Source organism: Chlorocebus sabaeus, chromosome 16 (genome assembly GCF_047675955.1).
Source record: "Chlorocebus sabaeus isolate Y175 chromosome 16, mChlSab1.0.hap1, whole genome shotgun sequence".
Taxonomy (NCBI): Eukaryota; Metazoa; Chordata; class Mammalia; order Primates; family Cercopithecidae; genus Chlorocebus; species Chlorocebus sabaeus.
The window spans coordinates 39,729,746-39,751,896 of NC_132919.1; the positions used below are offsets into that span (position 1 = coordinate 39,729,746).

The 22,151-nt window shown below is 45.4% G+C and overlaps 2 protein-coding genes and 2 non-coding genes across 4 annotated transcripts in view; all 4 read left to right on the forward strand.

The window, feature by feature from the left end:
- IGBP1C (IGBP1 family member C) overlaps positions 1-12,697 on the forward strand; it is a 30,406-nt gene extending 17,709 nt beyond the window's left edge. Inside the window, exon 2 of the mRNA XM_037993748.2 lies at positions 11,074-12,697. Coding sequence (XP_037849676.2) covers positions 11,303-12,325 — 1,023 coding nt within the window. The 5' untranslated portion in view covers positions 11,074-11,302 and the 3' untranslated portion in view covers positions 12,326-12,697. The remainder of the gene's footprint in view (positions 1-11,073) is intronic.
- LOC119622213 (U1 spliceosomal RNA) lies at positions 6,550-6,712 on the forward strand. The gene has a single exon (XR_005238884.2). It is a non-coding gene; the product is annotated as a U1 spliceosomal RNA (small nuclear RNA).
- Positions 12,698-13,745: 1,048 nt separating the features above from the next.
- LOC119622224 (U1 spliceosomal RNA) lies at positions 13,746-13,914 on the forward strand. Its single transcript, XR_005238895.2, has one exon. It is a non-coding gene; the product is annotated as a U1 spliceosomal RNA (small nuclear RNA).
- Positions 13,915-20,961: 7,047 nt separating this feature from the next.
- Positions 20,962-22,151, forward strand: part of TEX14 (testis expressed 14, intercellular bridge forming factor) — a 100,911-nt gene continuing 99,721 nt past the window's right edge. The window contains exon 1 of the mRNA XM_073004896.1: positions 20,962-21,097. Coding sequence (XP_072860997.1) covers positions 20,962-21,097 — 136 coding nt within the window. The remainder of the gene's footprint in view (positions 21,098-22,151) is intronic.

A 22,151-nucleotide genomic window follows, 5' to 3' on the forward strand; every position in this document is an offset into this window, starting at 1 on the left:
ATATAAAAGAGAGAGAAAAATAAAATAAGTTACAATACATTTATTTATTTATTTGTTTTTGAGACAGAGTCTCACTCTGTCACCCAGGCTGGAGTGCAGTGGCACGATCTTGGCTCACTGCAACCTTTGCCTCCCGGGTTCAAGTGATATTCCTGCCTCAGCCTCTCGAGTAGCTGAAACTACAGGTGTGCACCACGCACACCTGGCTAATTTTTTATATTTGTTATTTTTTTTTTTTATGGTTTCACCATATTGGCCAGGCTGGTCTCGAACTCCTGACTGTATGTACCGCCTGCCTCAGCCTCCCAAAGTGCTGGGAATACAGGCGTAAGCCACCGCGCCCTGCCCTACAGTACCATATTTTAATATGTAAAAGTTTGGCATGACTATACAGGGAAACAAAAACATCCCCACAGAATTTCGAAATTTCCCTTTGGGAGTGGCTCCACTGTCACGGAGAACCACTCAATTGTGGAGAACGTTTGAAACAGCTGGGTAGAAGAAATTGAAAAAAAAAAAAAAGTATGTATAAAAGGAATGCCGGCCGGGCGTGGTGGCCCACCCCTGTAATCCCAGCACTTTGGGAGGCCGAGGCTGGCAGATCACTTGAGGTCAGGAGTTCAAGACCAGCCTGGCCAACATGGAGAAAACCCATCTCTACTAAAAATACAAAACTTAGGCATGGTGGCGTGCATCTGTAATCCCAGCTACTCAGGAGGCTGAAGCAGGAGAATCGCTTGAACCCGGGAGGCAAAGGTTGCAGTGAGCCGAGATCATACCGTTGCACTCAAGCCTGGGTGACAGAGCGAGACTCCGTCTCAAAAAACAAACAAAAAAAGGAATGCCAACTGGGCGTGGTGGCTCAGGCTTGTAATCCCAGCACTTTGGGAGGCCAGGGAGTTTGAGGCCAGCCTAGCCAACATGGTGAAACCCCATCTCTACTAAAAATACAAAAAATTAGCTGGGCCTGGTAGCTCCTGCCTATAATCCCAGCTACTCCGGAGGCTGAGGCAGGAGAATCGTTTGAACCTAGGAGGCAGAGATTGCAGTGAGCTGAGATTGCACCTCTGAACTGCAGCCTGGGTGATAGAGTGAGACTCCAGCTCAAAAAAAAAAAAAAAAAAAAAAAAAAAAGGAATGCCAAGCAGCAGTGAGGATGTAGTTGCAGTTTGCATAAATTTGGAGTATTTGGAGTAAGAATGCTGGAAGATTCTGCAACTTTGTTTCTCCAGCAGTGCTGGGGAAATGGGAGTAGAGGAGATTACTGTTGGTTGGCTCTAGGACCAGTTAGAGCAAGGGATTCCAAACCCCCGGACCGTGCATGGTACCAGTTGGTGGCCTGTTAGGAACTAGGCCACACAGCAGGAGGTGAGCGTCATTACCACCTGAGCTCCACCTCCTGTTAGATCAGCAGCCACATTAGATTCTCATAGGAGCGTGAACCCTATTGTGAACTGAGCATGCCAGGGATCTAGGTTGCACACTCCTTATGAGAATCTAACTAATGCCTGATCAGCTAAGGTGGAACAGTTTCATCCTGAAACCATTCCCACCCACCCCCTATTATCCGTGGAAAAATGGAAAATTTGTCTTCCATGAAACTGGTCTCTGGTGCCAAAAAAGTTGGGGACCCATGAGATAGAGGAAATACGCTGTGGTGCAGCATGAAGTAGGTGAGAAATTGGGCTACGGGCCTAGTGAGTGAAACGGCGTGGAAAGTCTAAAGGATCAGATGAATTGAGGGATAAGCTTCTCTGGCAGTGAGTAGACCTGAGGTCCAGGGAAGGCTTTTCTAAGCTCAAAATATATAAAATGTTGAGAAAATAGAACAAGAAAATGAGTTTTTAAAATAAATTCCTGATCTAGCAAAAAGAGAAATCCACAGAGACCCAGAGAAAGAAAACAAATCCAGAAAGGAAAGGCAGGGATGGACCCTGTGTATTTCCTGAGGACATTGGCCATCCTCAGAAGCTCTGGATCTGGCTTTTAATGGACCACAGGCAGGAGACAAAGCCTGGGGCCTGATCCAGGTGGGAGGTCTGACTAGAGAGCCCCTCCCTATTCTATAAAGCGACTACCCCAGAAGAAGAACACCCTCAGTTCTGAGGAATGCCACCTCCCCAAGAGAAAGATGTTAGAGATATGTGCCTGTCTCAGCCTCAGCCTGAGAATGGGAAGGGGCAGAGAAATCTTTACCACTATCTCACAACTCACAGTCCCTCAAAATGGGCCAGAATTCATACTGCTATATGTATATGTTAGGGGATGGCACAAAAAGTTACTTTAAATTAGCCTGGCTTGGTAATGCCCCAGGCACCAGGTAGAAGCAAAAGGAAACCCTCTCTAGTCTATTCATTTCTCAAAATGAAAGTACAATAATTGAAATAATAATTGTAGTGAATGGGTTAAGCAGCAGACACTGCCAAAGAGAGAATTAGTGAAGACATATCTGAAAAATTACCCAGGATGTAGCTCAAAGAAATACAGAGATGGGAAAATGCAAGAAAGTTTCAAAGAGATAGAAAATAGAATGAGAGGGGTCAATATAAATGCAATGGGAGTTCTAGAAGGTGGAGTGAAAGCAATATTTGGAAAGGTAATGGTAATCAGTGTCCCAATTGTATATATTTATTGTGTACATGTTGTTTTGAAGTATTATACATTGTGGAATGGCTACAGGGAGCTAATTAACATATGCATTACCGTATGTACTTGTATCATTTTATTGTGGTAAAGATGCTTAACATATGCTCTCAGGAATTTTCAAGAATATATTAAGTATAGTCACTTTTTTTTTTTTTTTTTTTGAGAGGGAGTCTCACTCTGTAGCCCAGGCTGGAGTGCAGTGGCGCAATCTCAACTTACTGCAACCTCTGCCTCCTGGGTTCAAGCAATTCTCCTGTCTTGGCCTCTCGAGTAGCTGGGATTACAGGTGCCTGCCACCACACCCGGCTAATTTTTATATTTTTAGTAGAGACGGATTTCTCCATATTGGCCAGGCTGGTCTCAAACACCTGACCTCAAGTAATCCACCTGCCTCAGCCTCCCAAAGTGCTGGGATTACAGGAGTGAGTCACAGCGCCTGGCTGATTTTAGTATCTTGGTCCTTGATCCTTATTCTTACCTTCCCAATTTTTTTTTTTTTTTAATCTTTTCAAAGTTTATTCAGGCTTCCCACACTCCTTTTCTATCACATTTCTCAGCTTTCTAATCATTATACACATGCATCCTATAGACAGATGGACAGGCAGAAATATAGGTAGATAGGTATAGATATCTTCCATGCAAGGTACTTTGCTAGCCTGAGACTCCAGCAGTGACAGATGAAAACTCTTAGGTCCTTGGACAGTCTGTAGTCTAGCCCAGGAAACTGACTGATAATCACACAGTGGAATAATGAATGGATTGGAGATGTGATAAGGACTAAAAGAGAAATTAAAGGACTCTTACTATGATAACAGAGGGAGCTCAGCATGAGAAGTTAGATTTAGCAGGAGAGGCAGGGTAAAAACATTTTAAGCAAGGGGAACTACACAGACAAAAGCTCTGAGGCTGGAAGGAGGCTGCAGCTGTAGCTATGGCTGCCACTGCAGCATGGTGGACAGTACAGGCAGGCTGGAAAAGCTGTGGAGCCAGCCCATGCAGAGCCTCAAGGAGCATGGGATGGAGTTGGGGCTTTATCCAGAGGACAATAAGGAGTATTGAAGGGCTTTGGGCAAGGGAGTAACATCAGATTAGAGCAGCACCAATGCTCCTTCCTGACATCTCGTTAACACATATTCACATGAGGGTGCTTCTTGCTAAACCTCAATCAAGTCTCAAGCTGTTGCTGGCTTTTTTTTTTTTTTTTTTTTTTTTTTTTTTTTTTTTTTGAGATGGAGTCTCTCTATCGCCCAGGCTGGAGTGCAGTAGCATGATCTAATCTCACTACAACCTCTGCCTCCCAGGTTCAAGCCATTCTTCTGCCTCAGCCTCCCCAGTAGCTGGAATTACAGGCATGCCCCACCATACCTGGCTAATTTTTGTATTTTTAGTAGAGACAGGGTTTCACCATGTTGGTCGGACTGGTCTTGAACTCCTGACCTCAAGTGATCTGCCCCCCTCAGCCTCCCAAAGTGCTGGGATTACAGGCGTGAGCCACTGCGCCTGGCATTGTCTCTCCCTTTTTTACACAATATAGATGTATCCCTAATCCTCCATTCATACAGTGTTGATAATTGCCAGTTTCCATTTTTTATGCTTACCTTAGAACAGTGGTTCTCAGCCTTTTTTTCTAATTTGACATATACCCAGAACAAATGATACTCACTTGCCAGAAAGTTTCCACCCTACAGCTTCTCAAACTGTGTGATGTAATATATTGACCCCCCAGTCCTCAGGGTCTTTGGGTGGGATGTGAGGGTGAGTGACTAGAGCCCTTGGGCCGGTTACCTCACATAGCAGTTCACCTGGGATGCCACATGCTTTCTGGGTGATCCAGATTGTTTTCTATAGATGTCACCCTTGTCTATGTGTGCATAAAAATAAAAAAGGAAGTCCTCTCTGGGGATGTCTATGTGGATTTTAATTCCTTCTCTGCCACTTGGGCACATATCAGCCTCTCTTGGCCTCAGTTTTCTCATCTGCAAAATGGAGATATTGTCTACTCTGTAGAATTATTGAGTGGATTAAATGAGTTAAGGTGTGTGAAGTTCTTCTCCTTGTGCTGGGAGCACCATGAGCCTTCAGTGAGCATTGGCTAAGATGATTCAGTAGACAGTCATGACTGGACCCAGGCTCTAGTTACTTCCTCCACATTTGCAGGGGTTTATAGTTACTATAGCTTCTCCAGGCACATCAGTAGAAGAGGCTTTGGTAACTGGGAGAGGTGAATTTTTTGCTGTAAGGATGACTTTGTTTAGGACCATCAGGATAGGTATAGGGACCACTGCAATGGAGTCTTATAGTAGAGGAGAAAGATTGGGCACAAGTCCAAAGTATAGCATGGGCAAATAGGAATTTATAGCCAAGGAACAGTGTGGAGGTCAGTGGATGGAAAATTACCAAGAGGAAACATCAGGGGTAAGAGGAATTCTGGCTAAACTGATCTAACAGGATTCTTGCTGAAGACAGGCTGGGGTGATCAGATATCACCTGGGGGGGGTGGTGCAGGATGAGGAACCTGATCAGATTTGGAGAATCTGGGTTTCAGCTAAATTGAATTAGTAGGGTTCCTTTACTAAAACTAGATTTTACAAGAACATGCACAGACTGGCCTATGAGAAGATTCAGAAGCCTGACTAAGGTTTGGCCAAGCAAACAAGAAAAGAATTTTTTTTTTGAGCCAGAGTCTCGCTCTGTCGCCCAGGCTGGAGTGTGGTGGCGTGATCACGGCTCATTGGCTCACTGCAACCTCCGCCTCCCAGATTCAAGCAATCCTCCTCCCAGATTCAAGCAATCCTCCTCCCAGATTCAAGCAATCCTCCTGCCTCAGCCTCCCGAGTAGCTGGGATTACAGGCGCGTGCCACCACACCCAACTAATTTTTGTATTTTTAGTAGAGACGGGGTTTCATCATGTTGGCCAGGCTGGTCTCGAACCCCTGACCTCAGGTGATCTGCCCGCCTGGGCCTCCCAAATGTATTGGGATTACAGGCATGAGCCACCTCAGTCGGCCAGCAAAGAATCTTCGTCATGCCTCAGGTTCTTTATCCATGAAATGGGGATGATTCCATTTCCTACTTCAACGTTGTGAGGATTAACCATAAAGTCCAGGTGCATGGTAAACAGTAGATGTTAGCTGTTAGTATTTCTTGGTTTGCTTTAGGGTTTTTATTGGATTGCCTGACTCACATGTTATAATTATGCTTTAAGGTTTAAGCTATTCGTTAATTTATTTGGTTTAGTCTTTACAAGAACTCCTCCAAGGACAGTAATGCAGGTTTTACAAACTGAGGAACAAGTTGAGGCCATAAGCTCATCGAAAGTCTTGCATTGTGAACACTAGATTGCAGTCCAGATCTTGGATTCCAAAACCCTCCACTCTGCAATACAACCTGCTAGCATGCCCTATTCCCCTTCTTGGAATAAGAGGAAATGATGCTCGGCTGGTGCATAGCGTGGGTATCCCGCGACTAAAAGTTCATTCACGTCTGTTTGCTCAAGGAAACTCTCCATACTGGGAGATCCGAAGGCCTTAGGCTACGCCAAAAGTAGGGAGGTGGTGCGTTTTTGTCAGGAAAATGGCCTGACAGACGTCACTTGCATTGACACGAGCGGGAGGAGGAACTGGTGGTTGGAAGCGGGCCCAGATGAGAGCGCAGCTATGCTCTCTGACCAGCCAGGCCTACGCATGACGTCACGCCAGGAGGTGGAGTAAATTAAAGACTGCATTTTGGAAGGGCGTTCCTTTTTGCACAACTCTGTCGCCAACACTAAGATATAGTATAAAAATCTGTTTATTTTGTTCACAATATGTGGACAAAGTCCAATTAGAGTCATTTCAGGAGTTACACGCACTTTACAATGATGTGGGTGGCACCGGGGATTGCTGGGGTCTGGCAAGTACCTCATACTTACCTGGCTGGGGAGATACCATGATCACGAAGGTGGTTTTCCCAGGGCGAGGCTCATCCATTACACTCCAATTATGCTGACCCCCGCTGCTTTCCCAGATGTGGGAAACTCGACTGCATAATTTGTGATAGTGGGGGCTGCGTACGCGCTTTTCCCTTGTTGTGGTGGTTGAAATGAGAGTTTTGTTGTGTATTTGCTTTTGCTTTGTTTTTTGCCGGTGGAAGGATTGTTTGGCTTTGTTTACCTAGGCTGGAGTGCAGTGGTGCCCAGATTCATGCGCCCAGCTTTCTTTGGTTGTTTTAGGTTTTTGCCTTATTTTGGGGGGTGCACAGTCTTGCTGTTTCCCAGGCTGGAGTGCACTGGAGCAATCTCGGCTCACTGCAGCCTCCACCTCCCGAGTTCCAGCTATTCTTGTGTCTCAGCTTCCCGAGAAACTGGGATTACATTACAGGAGTGTACCACATGCCTGGCTAATTTTTGTATTTTCAGTAGAGATGGGGTCTTACCATGTTGGCAAGGCTGGTCTGGAACTCCTGTCCTCAAGTGATCCACACCTTCGGCCTCTCATAATGCTGGAATTACAGGCGTGAGCTATGGCACCTGGCTTTTTTTTTTTTTTTCGTTTGAGACAGTGTTTTGCTTTTTGTCACCCAGGCTGGAGTGCAATGGTGCAATCTCAGCTCACTGCAACCTCCGCCTCCTGAGTAGAGCTGGGAATACAGGCACCCGCCACAACGCTTGGCTAATTTTTTGTATTTTTAGTAGAGACAGGGTTTCACCATGTTGGTCAGGCTGGTCTCTTGATGTCAGGTGATCCACCCTCTTCTGCCTCCCAAAGTGCTGGGATTACAGGCGAGAGCCACCGTGCCCTGGCTTTTTTTTTTTTTTTTCATTGTTTCTTTTGGTTCTTAATGCTTTTGGGGTTGCAGGGTTGTTACCGTTGCTTACTGTTTAAAGCTGTACCTTGCTATCATTTAATGCTTAGGAACTTTAGTAAGGTAAATGCAATGATTTGTGGTTTTTTTTGGTTTTTATTTTTTGTTTTTTATAAGACAGAGTCTCACCCTGTTGCCCAGGGTGGAGTGCAGTAGTGTAATCTCAGCTCACTGTAACCTCCGCCTCCCAGGTTCAAGCAATTCTCATGCCTCAACCTCAGAGTAGCTGGACTGTAGCCATGCATGACCACAATAAGCTAATTGTATTTTTGGTACAGGCAGGGTTTAGGCAAGTTGGTCAGGCTAATCGTCAACTGCTGGCCTCAAGCCATCCGGCCTCAGCCTCCCAAAGTGCTGGGATTTTAGGCATGAGTCATCGTGCCCAGTCAAAACATGATAATAAAGTTAATTTCATGTGGGCCTGGCCTGATGACTCACACTTGTAATCCCAGTACTTTGGGAGGCTGAGGCAGGAGGATGACTTGAGACCAGGAGCTCAAGACCAGACTGGGCAGCATAGCGAGACCCTCATCTCTATAAATAAAAAATAATAAAAATAATAATATAGCTACTAAAAATGTTCAATTGAATATGTTGAATGTTGCCCACACCATATTCCACTGGAGAAGCATTGCTCTACTTAATCTGTTTCGTTATTTTAAAGTTTCCAGACAGCCTTACTGTATTATTTCCATAAACTTATATGCCTGCTCTTCCTGGAATGCACTTCCCTGCCCTGCTGTTCTTCATCTACCTGGAAAACTTGTACTTCAGCCCTTCCAAACTGCCTGGGATCCACTCAGTGCCACTGAACCCACCTAACCTTATCTGTTAGGTACCATAGGCACAGGGCCTAGGGGCACTTCTTTTAAAAATCAGAAGAAAAAAATGAATTTTTAGCTGGAAGAAAATGTCATAAATAATAATATATTCATGTTTTAATCAATGCAGTCATAAGATAGCATTTTTAATATACATTTTAATGGAAATATGTATATTTTAAGAGGAGGCAGGCACACAAAGGCAAAAGTATGGGCCCTTCAAAATCGTAATGTGGCTCTGACTGAACTTTTTATAGTCTGGCAAGTCTGTTTTCCCTACAGACTATGATCTTATTTATTGCAGGCAGACTCGGTCTTTGCATTATTCCTCTTAGTATCCCCAGAGGCCAGGCCAGTGGACTGGATCTTGAACATTTTTAAGTGGCTGTGAGTAAATGAAAAGTATGCACTACGTGTAAGTAATGACTTGAGAACAGGTGTTTTTCATCATTAGCAGCACTCAAAGAAATTCAAGAATACTTTATGAATGGTGAAAATACTGGAGTAGACAATGTGGTCATCAGAAATGAAGTTCTCCCAGCATAGCAAAAAGGGTCTGTTAGTACCTGTGATATCAGAGCCATGGGGGGCACAAATAATCATAGAGGCCTCAGAGCTGTTGTCAGCCTGGCATTCCTGGATACCATTGAAAGCAGCCAAAGTATTACTTTCCTGATGTGAAATCAAACCTTCTGGAATAAAATTAGGAAGATAGTTCAATAATGAGATTATATAGTATAACTGAGGTGGGCTGGGTCACACTTTGTGGATGAAGGTAATCCAGCAATTGTCCTAAATCAGCAATTGTACTAAATAGTGTGGAGTTGGTTTTTTGCTGCTGTTGTTGTTTTTTGTTGATTGGGGAGCGGTTAAGACAGGGTCTTACTCTCACTAGGCTGGAGTGTAGTGGCACAACACAGCCTCAATCTCCCCAAGCTCAGGTGATATCAGCACCTCGGCCTCCCAAAGTGATGGGATTACAGGCATGAGCTACCGCCCCTGGCCTAAACAGAGTTAGTATGGTTTTTATTGCAGAGCTTTGTGGCTGAGAAATGCCGCTTCAGGGCCAGTGTGTTTCAGGAGTGAATGGATTTGGCTCTCCACAACTCAGAGTGTTGAGTAAGACATTTAGTGGCCAGGCACAGTGGCTCATGCCTGTAATCCCAGCACTTCGGGAGGCTGAGGCAGGCAGATCACCTGAGGTCAGGGGTTCGAGACCAGCCTGGCCAACATGGCGAAACCCTGTCTCTGCCAAAAACACAAAAATTAGCCAGGTGTGGTGATGCATGCCTATAGTCCCAGCTACTCAGGAGGCTGAGGCAGGAGAATTGCTTGAATTCAAGAGATGGAGGTTGCAGTGAGCCAAGATCATGTCACTGCACTCCAGCCTGGGTGACAGAGTGAGACTCTGTCTTAAAAATAATAATAATAATAAAAAATTAGATTCAGTCACATTGGCATTAATGACTTTTTTTTTTTTTTTTTTTTTTTTTGAGACAGAGTTTTGCTCTTGTTGCCCAGGCTAGAGTGCAATAGTGTGATCTCGGCTTACTGCAACCTCCGCCTCCCACGTTCAAGCAATTATCCTACCTCAGCCTCCTAAGTAGTTGGGGTTACAGGCATGTGCCACCACAACTGGCTAATTTGGTATTTTTAGTAGAGACAGGGTTTCTCCAAGTCAGGATGGTCTCAAACTCCTGACGTCAGGTGATCCAGCTGCCTCGGCCTCCCAAAGTGCTGGGATTACAGGTGTGAGCCACCACGCCTGGCCAACATTAATGATGTTTTAACAGCCACAATTGCTCTGTGAACTTATATGACAAAACTCAGCTTTTAAAAACTACTGAGTATATATGGCACTCTCATATTTCTGAGCATCAGCCCTTCCTTCCTTGACCCCCATGAGGCTAAGGGATGGTTGGAAATTCAGAGATGAGGTGAGACTCACAAACTGAGGGGCATGTCTTAGGACAGCACACCTGAGTTGGCAGGAACAGCCATGATCTGAGATTAATAGGTGTGCCCGTGTTGCCCTTCCCCACGTGTGAGGGAACTCTCCAAATAACATTCTGTATTGAGGGGCTGTTTTTCTCCATCTCAACTTATTTGGGGCCTTTGGTTTAGTCATGATTTGGTCATGTAGTTGGTTTGATTCTGTGTATGTGTGTGTGTATGTGTAATATATGTGCTATATATCTGTACATACATAATATGTATTATGTACAAGCAATTCTCCTGCCTCAGCCTCCTGAGTAGCTGGCATTACAGGCGCCTGCCACCACGCCCAGCTAATTTTTTGTATTTCTAGTAGAGATAGGGTTTCACTGTGTTAACCAGGATGGTCTCAGTCTCCTGACCTCGTAGTCCACCCGCCTCGGCCTCCCAAAGTGATGGGATTACAGGTGTGAGCCACCGCGCCCGGCCGCTCAGTAATTTTTAAAAACTGAGTTTTAGGCCAGGTGTGGTGGCTCACGCCTGTAATCCCAGTACTTTGTACATCATACATACACAGATATACACATATAAGCGCACTCAGTTTGTTACCAAATCCAGGCCTGATGCTACTTGCCTGTGTGGCAGGAACTGCAGATACTTGAATCTTGGCAAAGTCAGTTTGGGGGTTCCAAAGTACAGGGGGCAGCAGTCGAGGGGCAGAATAGCCTGGGTTGGGGGTCGCCGCATTTTAAATGCATTCTCTTATTCAGTCCTCACAGAAATCTTGTGAGCCAGGCAGGCAGTATGATTCCCACTTTACAATTTTAGGAAACGAAAACAGAGAGACAAAGTTCGACGAAGACCCAGAGTGGAGCAGCGATTCAGACCCGGCACAACCGACTCCGTTGCCTTCCCCTATGTCTCCCCATCGCCACCGCCTGCCTGAATGCCCTGCTCGGCAGCGCCCGATTGAGACTGGTTGTTAGAAATCCACGCCAGAATCTTTACGTGTGTCCAGAAAGGGAAGGAATCAACATTACACGTCAGCCTTCCCAAGATGGCAGCTGCTGAAGACGAGTTTCTGCCGCCGCCGCGGCTCCCCGAGCTGTTCAATTCCAGCAAACAGCTTCTGGAAGAAGTCGAAGGAGCGACTGAACCCACCGGTTCCCGGATAGTCCAGGAAAAGGTGTTAAAGGGCCTCGACCTCCTTCAGAAGGTTGCCAAAAAGTTATCGCAGCTCGACTTGTTTAGCCGAAATGAAGATTTGGAGGAGATTACTTCCACCGACCTGAAGTACCTGATGGTGCCAGCGTTTCAAGGAGCCCTCACCATGAAACAAGTCAACCCCAGTAAGCGTCTAGATCATTTGCAGCAGGCTCGCGAACACTTTATAAAATACTTAACTCAGTGCCATTACTATCATGTGGCCGAGTTTGAGCTACCCCAAACCAAAACCAACTCAGCTGAAAATAACACTGCTATTACTTCCACGGCTTATCCTAGCCTCGTTGCTATGGCATCTCAAAGACAGGCTAAAATAGAGAGATACAAGCAGAAGAAGGAGTTGGAGCATAGGTTGTCTACAATGAAATCTGCTGTGGAAAGTGGTCAAGCAGATGATGAGCGTGTTCGTGAATATTATCTTCTTCACCTTCAGAGGTGGATTGATACCAGCTTAGAAGAGATTGAGAGCATTGATCAGGAAATAAAGATCCTGGGAGAGAAAGACTTTTCAAGAGAGGCATCCACTTCGAACTCATCTGGCCATGAGAGGCCTCCAATAAAACCCTTCATTCTCACTCGGAACATGGCGCAAGCCAAAGTATTTGGCGCTGGTTATCCAAGTCTGGCTTCTATGACAGTGAGTGACTGGTATGATCAACATCAGAAACATGCAGTGTTACCAGATCAGGGAATAGCTAAGGCAACACGAGAAGAATTCAGAAAAGCCACTCAGCAACAGAAAGATCAAGAAAAGGAGGAAGAGGATGATGAACAAACACTCCAAAGAGCTCGAGAGTGGGATGACTGGAAGGACACCCACCCTAGGGGTTACGGCAACCGACAGAACATGGGCTAATCTTCCCACAACACGGCAGGACTGCAGGGTGCACACCTTCCCCGCCAAGCAAAACCATGCAGCCTTCCCCTCCCTGGGCTCCTGTACAGCTGTGTACAACGAAGGCAAAGATGCTTAATGTTGCTTTGAGTTCAATAAAGTGTTAAATTATTATTATTGTTATTATTTTTTGAGATGGAGTTTTTTACTTGTCGCCTAGGTTGGAGTGCAATGGTGCGATCTTGGCTCACTGCAACCTCCACCTCCTGGTTCAAGCGATTCTCCTGCCTCAGCCTCCTGAGTAGCTGGGATTACAGGCGCCTGCCACCACACCCAGCTAATTTTTTGTATTTTGAGATGGGGTTTCACCATGTTGGTCAGGCTGGTCTTGAACTCCTGACCTCAGGTGATCCACCCACCTTGGTCTCCCAAAGTGCTGGGATTACAGACGTGAGCCACCGTGCCTAGCCTAAAGTGTTAAATTATTAAGCATATATTTGTACTGCAGATGATGTGAGCCATCAATCTAGTTTTGGTATCATCATCCTCATCGTGGTGTGTTCCAATTTCTTAAGTGGAATGAAAAGAACACTGAGGGCCAGGCGCAGTGGCTTATGTCTGTAATCCCAGCACTTTGGGAGGCCGAGGTTGGCGGGTCACCTGAGGTCAGGAGTTCGACCCCAGCCTGGCCAACGTGGTGAAACCCCATCTCTACTAAAACTACAACAATTAGCTGGGCGTAGTGGCAGGCACCTGTAATCCCAGCTACTCGGGAGGCTGAGGCAGGAGAATTGCTTGAACCTGAGAGGCGGAGGTTGCAGTGAGCCGAGATCACGCCATTGCACTCCAGCCTGGGCAACAAGAGCGAAACTCCAAGGAAAAAAGAAAGAGAGAGAGGGAGAGAGGGATAAAAGGGAGGGAGGGAGGGAGAAAGGGAGGGAAGGAGAGAGGGAAAGAAAGAGAAAAGGAAGGGAGGGAGGGAGGGAAAAAAAAAACACTGAGAAATAGGTCTGGATAATTAATGGCTGTATGAATTCTCTGAAAAAGTAACAAAGGTTCCTTCTATTATATGAGCCTGTGCAGAAAAAAGGAAAAAAAAATTTCTTATCACACAATGCGATTTCTTTTGAATCTTTGGGAGCGGTAGCTGAGAGTGAACCGATCTGGAAGGGAATTCAGACAAAGCGTAAAGAAGCAGATGGTGACGTCACTATTAGAGGCGGGCATATGTAGATAGGGGCGCAGTGATTGCCGGTTCTAGTGCGTTCTTCGCGCGGAAGAATTTTTCTAGCGAATATCAAAGAAGGTGTAGTCTGAGTTGTGTCATACGAAGAAGCGGTGGTTTCGAAGCGATGCCTAAAAACAACTCACAATACAATTTGCCATGACTAGGTAGTGTGTTGAGGACGGTGGTGAGGTAGCTAGTAGTAACTAACCACTCATACTTTCCTGGCAGGAGGAATACCATGATCATGAAGGTGGTTTTTTTTAAGGCGAGGCTCGTCCATTGTACTTTAGGTGTACGTATTGATGCCTGCGATTTCCCTAAATGTCAGAAACTCGACTGCGTAATTTGTGGTAGTGGGGGACTGCATTCGCGCTTTTTTCTGATTGCACAATGTGTTTGGAAAAATAGCATGTGTGCCGTTGTTCTCATAGTGTCGCGGGTTTGGAATTGTGGTTGTGAGCTTAGGTTTTATTCCGCTATGTCTTTTTTCTGTTTCAAGTTTAATTAGGCGCTTTTTTATGCACTTTCTATGAAAGGTGGAAAAATTAAGTCAGATTCTCGGGTGGTGGTGTGCACTGGTGCTAGCTCCTCAGGAGACTGCGGTGGGAAGATCATTTGATCCCAGAGGGAGACGTTAATGAGCCAATATCGTGCCACTGCACTCCTGTCTGAGCGACAGAGACCCAATCTCAATGAAGAAAGAAAGAAAAAAAATTCCTGGGTCTAAGAAAGAAAAAAAATTCCTGGGTCTTCAGGTGGGAAGTTAAGTACCTCATCCCTTGTAGTTCAGTTTTTCTGTGCAGATAAATTTACCAGTTTCCTGTGCAGATAAATTTACCTTAGCCTTTTCTTCTGGTGGGATGAATTGCTGAGGGTGGCTCAAGCCTGCAATCCCAGCACTTTGGGAGGCTGAGGCGGGTGGCTCACTTGAAGTCAGGAATTCCAGACCAGCCTGGCCAACATGATGAAACCCTGTCTCTACTGAAAATACAAAAAAATTAGCCAGGCATGGTGGTGCACATCTGTAATCCCAGCTACTCAGGAGGCTGAAGCAGGAGAATCACTTGAACCCAGCAGGCAGAGGTTGCAGTGAGCCAAGATCACACTACTGCACTCCAGCCCAGGTGACAGAGTGAGTCTCGGTCTCTAAAAAAAAAAAAAAAAAAAAAAAAAAAAAAAAAAAACCCGCCGGTGCACAGCTGGTACACACCAGGAGGTACAGGTGGTGCATGCCTGTAATCCCAGCTACTTGGGAGGCTGAGGCATGAGAATAGTGTAACCACCCAAGGGGTTCACCTTGCCTGCTGCCTAGACAGAGCCAATTCATCAAGACAGGGGAATTGCAATAGAGAAAGAGTAATTCACACAGAGCCAGCTGTGAGGGAGACCGGAGTTTTATTACTCAAATCAGCATTCGAGGAACACAGTTTTTAAGGATAACTTGGTGGGTGAAGGGAAGCCAGTGAGCCAGGAGTGCTAATTGGTTGGGGAAGAAATCATAGGGAGTCAAAGCTGTCTTCTTGTGCTGAGTCAGTTCCTGGGTGGGGACCACAAGATCAGATGAGCCAGTTTATTGATCTGGGTGGTGCCAGCTGAAGTGCAAGGTCTGCAAAATATATCAAGCATTGACTTTAGGAGCAGTTTAGGAAGGGTCAGAATCTTGTAGCATCCAGCTGCATGACTCCTAAACCATAATTTATAATCTTGTGGCTAATGTTAGTCCTACAAAGGCAATCTAGTCCCCAGACAAGAAGGAGGTCTGCTTTGGGAAAAGGCTGTTACTGTCTTTGTTTAAACTATAAACTGTAAACCAAGTTTCTCCCAAAGTTAGTTCAGTCTACACCCAGGAATGAACAAGGACAGCTTGGAAGTTAGAAGCAAGATGGAGTCAGTTAAGTTAGATCTCTTTCACTATCTCAGTCATAATTTTGCAAAGGCTGTTTCAATTGCTTGAACCCGGGAGATGGAGGCTGCTGTGAGCCGAGATCGCACAACTGCACTCTAACTTGGGTGACAGAGCAAGACTCTGTCTCAAAAAAAAAAAAAGGCATTTCCTGTATTGCTCAGATGAAATTATACACACGACAAAGACACAAACACCAGTTACTCCCCTCAGTATCTGAGTTTTAACGTGGCAAAACAGACAAGAGGTTCCCTCTGAGTGAGGTCTGCTGAGCTTCTGCTAGTGATTCCTTCAGGATTCCACCCCCGACACACAGACAAGAACAAGCACAAGCCTTCACAAATCAGAATTCTAAAACCAGATTTGGGCCCAGCATGGTGGCTCATGACTAATTCTAGCACTTTGGGAGGCTGAGGTAGGAGATCACTTGAGCCCAGGAGTTCAAGATCAGCCTGGGCAACATAGTGAGACCTCATCTCTATTTTTAAAAAATAATAATAAAAAAATAAAAATAAAACCAGACTTGGCCAGCATGGTGGCTCACACCTATAATCTCAGAACTTTGGGAGCCTGAGGCAGGAGGATTGTTTGAGGCCAGGAGTTGAAGACCAGCTTGGGCAACATAGCAAGATCCCACATCTAAAAAATTTAAATAAAACCCGATTTCTTTTCCTTTTTTTTTTTTTTTTTTTTTGAGATGGATTTTTGCTCACTTGCCCAGGCTGGAGTGCAATGGCATGATCTCAGCTCACTGCAACCTCCACCTCCCAGGTTCAAGTGATTCTTGTGCCTCAGCCTCTTGAGTAGCTGGGACTACAGGTGCTTGCCACCACGCCTGGCCAATTTTTTTTTTTGAAACGGAGTCTTGCTGTCACCCAGGCTGGATTGCAATGGCATGATCTCGGCTCACTGCAACCTCCGCCTCCCAGGTTCACGTGATTCTCCTGCCTCAGCCTCCTGAGTAGCTGGGATTACAGGTGCCCGCCACCACACCCAGCTAATTTTTGTAGTTTTAGTAGAGATGGGGTTTCACCATGTTGGGCAGGCTGGTGTAGAATTCCTGACCTTGTGATCCACCAGCCTCACCCTCCCAAAGTGTTGGGATTACAGGCGTGAGCCATGCACCTAGACTTTTGTTTTTTGTTTTGTTTTGTTGAGACAGAGTCTCACTCTGTTGCCCAGGCTGGAGTGCAGTGGCATGATCTCGGCTCACTGCAACCTCCACCTCCCAGGTTAAAACGATTGTCCTGTCTCAGCCTCCTGAGTAGCTGGGACTACAGGCGCCCGCCACGACACCCAGCTAATTTTTGTATTTTTAGTAGAGATGGGGGTTTCACCATATCAGTCAAGCTGGTCTTGAACTCCTGACCTCAGGTGATTCACCCGCCTTGACCTCCCAAAGTGTTAGGATTACAGGCGTGGGCCACTGTGCCTGACTGCCCGGCCAATTTTTGTATTTTTTGTAGAGACAGCATTTTGCCGTGTTGTCCAGGCTAGTCTCAAACTCGTGACCTCAGGTGATCCAGCCTCAGCCTCTCAAAGTGCTAGGATTACAGGTGTGAGCCATTACGCCCAACCAAAACCAGGTTTCTGAACTGAGACTTGAAGGGTCCAGGAGTACTTCCCCAAAACAGTGCCCTTTATTCTTCCAGTGGGGAAAAATGCCTTTAATAGGTCCCTTTCTATAGGTTAGGGAGGGTTAATAGGACCCTTGAAGAGTTTACATGGCCTCTGAGGAGGCCAACAGATCAGGAGAAGGGAAAGGGAGGATGGATTATGCTTGGGAATAATCATCAGAGACTTCTTCTAGAATCAGAAACCATTTCTCTGCTGCAAGCCAGTTTACGCGCCTAAAGTCAGCAATGTCCCTGCCTACAAGGGAGGTGCCAGACATGGCCCCTGGCTTAAAGGAGGGCTCGTCTCAGGGTGCTGAAATGTCAGGGTGTCCCAGAACAGAATGAGGTCCAGCTGCTTGTTCTCACAGTCCAATAATGAGATCCAAACTGGGAAAGAAGGGAGTTTATTGGCCAGGCGCGGTGGCTCACTTCTGTAATCCCAGCACTTTGGGAGGCCGAGGCAGGCAGACCACCTGAGGTCAGGAGTTTGAGACCAGCCTGGCCAACATTGTGAAACCCTGTCTCTACTACAAATACAAAAATTAGTCAGCCAGATGCGGTGGCTTACGCCTGTAATCCCAGCACTTTGGGAGGCTGAGTTGGGTGCATCATGAGGTCAAGAGATCGAGACCATCCTGGCCAACATGGTGAGAACCCATCTTTACTAAAAATGCAAAAATTAGCTGGGCGTTGTGGTGCCTGCATGTAGGCCTAGCTACTCGGGAGGCTGAGGCAGGAGAATAGCTTGAACCCAGGAAGCGGAGGTTGCAGTGAGCTGAGATTGCGCCCCTGCACTCTAGCCTGGCGACAGAGCGAGACTCTGTCTCAAAAAAAAAAAAAAAAAGAAAAAATTAGCTGGACGTGGTGGCGGGTGCCTGTAATCCCAGCTACCCAAGAAGCTGAGGCAGGAGAATGACTGGAACCCAGGAGGCAGAGGCTGCAGTGAGCCAAGATCACACCACTGTACTTCAGCCTGGGCGACAGAGCAAGACTGTCTCAAAAAAAAGACTAAAAGAAGGGAGTTTATTTCTGCAACTGGTTACAGGGAGAAGGTCAGAGTAACTCACCAGACCAACTAAAAAAGTTAAAAGTTTTGGCCCAGCGCAGTGGTTCATGCCTGTAATCCCAACACTTTGGGAGGCCTAGGTGGGCAGATCACCTGAGGTCAGAAGTTCGAGACCACCCTGGCCGACATGATGAAACTCCGACTCTATTAAAACTACAAAAATTAGCTGGTAATGATGGTGGGCACCTGTAATCCCAACTACTCGGGAGCCTGAGGCAGGAGAATCGTTTGAAGTCGGGAGGCGGAGATTGCAGTGAGCTGAGATCATGCCACTATACTGCAGCCTGGGCAACAAAGTGAGACTGTCTCAAAAAAAAAAAAAAAAGTTACAAGTTTTTTTTTTTTTCCCCCAAAGTTTATATACATTCAAGGTCCATGCCGATATGCGGGAGTGCACCTACAAGGTGGGATGTTTCATTCAATCTATATCGAATCTTTTTTTTTTTTTTTTTTTTTGAGATGGAGTCTCGCTCTGTCTCCCAGGCTGGAGTGCAGTGGCGCGATCACGGCTCACTGCAAGCTCCGCCTCCCGGGTTCACGCCATTCTCCTGCCTCAATCTCCTAAGTAGCTGGGACTACAGGTGCCTGCCACCATGCCTGGCTAATTATTTTTTATATATATTTTTAGTAGAGATGGAGTTTCACCGTGTTAGCAAGGATAGTCTCGATCTCCTGACCTCGTGATCCGCCCACCTTGGCCTCCCAAAGTGCTGGAATTACAGGCGTGAGCCACCACACCAGGCCTATATCTAATCTTTAACTAGGATCTAGGGTCTGAAAAGCTTTCTCTAGAGTCTTGGAAAGTTTCTTATCTTAAGTGGTTCCCTGGTACAAGGTATATGTATAAAAATGCTATTATTATTTGATCAGACTTTAGGACCTGAGAAAGGCCAGATGGTGTCTTAATGGGTTTGTTTTTGCATTCCAGCCCTTGTACTCAGGCACCAGTTTCTCCAGTTCTTTAATGTTTAACATATGCATTCATCACAATTATAGTAAAGGGTTGGTGGAACCAGATTGTTCTGGCTGCTGATGGAAACCTGGACTGCCACAAAGGGGTCACTAAGCCATGGTTAAATGCCCACAAAGGGCATCTTTTCATAGGATCACTGTTAAATTGTAATCCCACGTGGCAAATCAGTGTAGTGAGACACTGGGTTGCAGCAGAGAAAAAGGTTTAATCATAGGACCGCAGAACAAGGAGATGGAAAGAAACCTCAAATGTCTCCCAAACTCATCGTTTTATAAGGAACCCACTCCTGCCATAACTACCTACTTCCTTTATAATGACAGTAGCACTAATCCATTCATGAGGGTGGTGCCCGCATGACCTAAACACATCTTAAAGGTTCTACCTCCCAACACCTCCATATTGGGGATCAAGTTTTCAACATATGGATTTTGGGGGGACACATTCAAACCATACCAGTAGGTACACCACAGACACTTGATTGTAAGAATGATGGTCAGATGTGGCTGCCACGTATGGAAAGTTAAAATTTCTCTGCATGGGTCTTATGCACAGTAACATCTAACAACTACAGTGAACTTGTTTGGTGCCAGGTACTATGCTAAGCACTGCACACAAATTAGCTCCTTTGAAACTCTCAGGCTGGGTGCAGTGGCTCACGTCTGTAATCCCAACACTTGGGAGGCTAAGGCAGGCGGATCACAAGGTCAAGAGATCAAGACCATCCTGTCCAACATAGTCAAACCTCATCTCTACTAAAAATACAAAAAATTAGCCGGGCATGGTGGTGCGCTCCTGTAGTCCCAGCTACTCAGGAGGCTGAGGCAGGAGCATCGCTTGAACCCAGGAGGCAGAGGTTACAGTAAGCCAAGATTGCACCACTGCACTCCAGCCTGACGACAGAGTGAGACTCCGTCACATACACAAAAAAAGAAACTGAAACTCTCAGCAACCCTCTGGTTATTATTATTCCCATGTTACAGATGAAGAAATTGAGGCCTATCAATGTTAAATAATTCCTCCAAGATCACACAGGGAGGTGACAAAGCCAAGACAGTTTCAGAGTCTGAACTATGAACCTAAACCACTATGTTATACTATCTAGCTTTACATAATGACTGCATTTGTGTTCTAACCTTTCAAAGTCAATACTCTCCAAGTTATCTTAATGACACAATAAACACATGTATTTAGAATTTTACTTCCTAGAAGTCCTCACTTTTTCAGTCCTGGGAATTAGTGACAAATATTGTATTTGTCTGTTGTTGTGCTGCTAAAAAAGACATACCCAAGACTGAGTAATTTATAAAGAAAAGAGGTTTAATTGACTCATAGTTCTGCAGGGCTGGGGAGGCCTCAGGAAACTTGCAATCATGGCAGATGGGAAGCAAACACGTCCTTCTTCACGTGATGGCAGGAAGGAGAAGTACTGAGTAAAAGAGGGAAAAACCCCTTTTAAAACCATCAGATCTCATGAGAACTGACTCACTGGTCACAAGAACAGCATGAGGGTAACCACCCCCATGATTAAATTACCTCCCACTGGGTCCCTCCCATGACTTGTGGGGATTATGGGAACTACAATTCAAGGTGAGATTTGGGTGGGGACATAGCCAAACCATATAAAGTATATTCAAATATATATATTTTTACTTGTCTCTTCTCATCATTCCTATATTCAACAGTATATTGAAGTTCTTTAATTTCAGCGATAACACTGAGGAAAAACATTAATTCAGAGTTTCAATAATTGTTCCCTAATCTTCATTATTAATGAGGGTGGCTGTACAGGTTTCTAAATGTGAAAGAATTAAGTTGTTTCCTTGCATTTCTGGTTCAGTTAAAATAAGCATACCGCTCTCTTTTGGAACAGGATGTCTCGGGCTGTTCCTCTTCCACTCCCCTGTCCTGTTCAACTTGGTACCTTAAGAAATGACTCCCTGGAAGCTCAGCTTCATGAGTATGTCAAACAAGGGAACTATCTGAAAGTGAAGAAAATTCTTAAGAAAGGTAAGCACCATGTTGAGATGGCAGATGCACCTTGGTATACATTTCTGAATAGCGTTCAGAGAAAAAGGAATGTCATAAAGCTATGAATGAGTCCTTGGGGAAATCCAGAAATTAAATACAGAAATTAGATGTTCTCTAGCAGTGCAGTCAAGAGAGGTGCTAAATTCTTATTTTGAGGATGTTTTGCTTTGTTTTGTTTTGTGCTGGGGAAGCAACCACAAGCGCATCCAACTGCTACTGCTAGGCTCCTAAGGTTTCTCTGAAGTCACCCACCTTTGATTCTGCCTGATTCCTTTCCTTCAAATCTGCTCCATCCATTGAGTTCTCTGACACCTGTGGTTGACTGAGGAGACCAGTGTTCACAGCTGTCCCCTTCCTTGCTCCTTACTTCCACTTGGTGGCCTTTTTCCAGGGTTTTCTTGCTGAAGAATACAGGCAGACGTGGCTCAATGGCTGAAGCAGTCTTCAAAAGAACCAACAAACATGCCATGTGAATTTGGTCTGAGGAAACAAACCAAAGAACCAATGAACAAAAACCCATACACAAACAGAACCTTTTCTGGTGTTTGGCTCCTGATCTAGGGACCCAGACCTGCTTTTTTTTTTTTTTTTTTTTTTTTTTTTTTTTTTTTTTTTTGAGATAGAGTCTCACTCTGTTGCCAAATGCAGTGCAGTAGCATGATCACAGCTCATTGCATCCTCGACCTCCACGGGCTCAGGTGAATCTCCTGCCTCAGCTTTCCAAATAGCTGGGACTATAGGCGTAAGCCACCATGTCTGGCTAATTTTTGTGTTTTTTGTTTGTTTGTTTCTTTGTTTGTTTTTTGTAGAGATGCTTTTGCCATGTTGCCCAGGCTGGTCTAGAACTTCTGAGCTCAAGTGATCTGCCCACCTCAGCCTCTCAAGGTGCTAGGATTACAGGCATGAACCCAGACCTGCTATTTTCAATGTGAGCAGAGGTCCTGCTGGATCCCCCCTCTCTTTCCTTAGTATTGAAGGGGAGGCTTCTGAAACTTCTCTTTGCTGATTTGTGGAATAGTCAGGGTGACCTGGT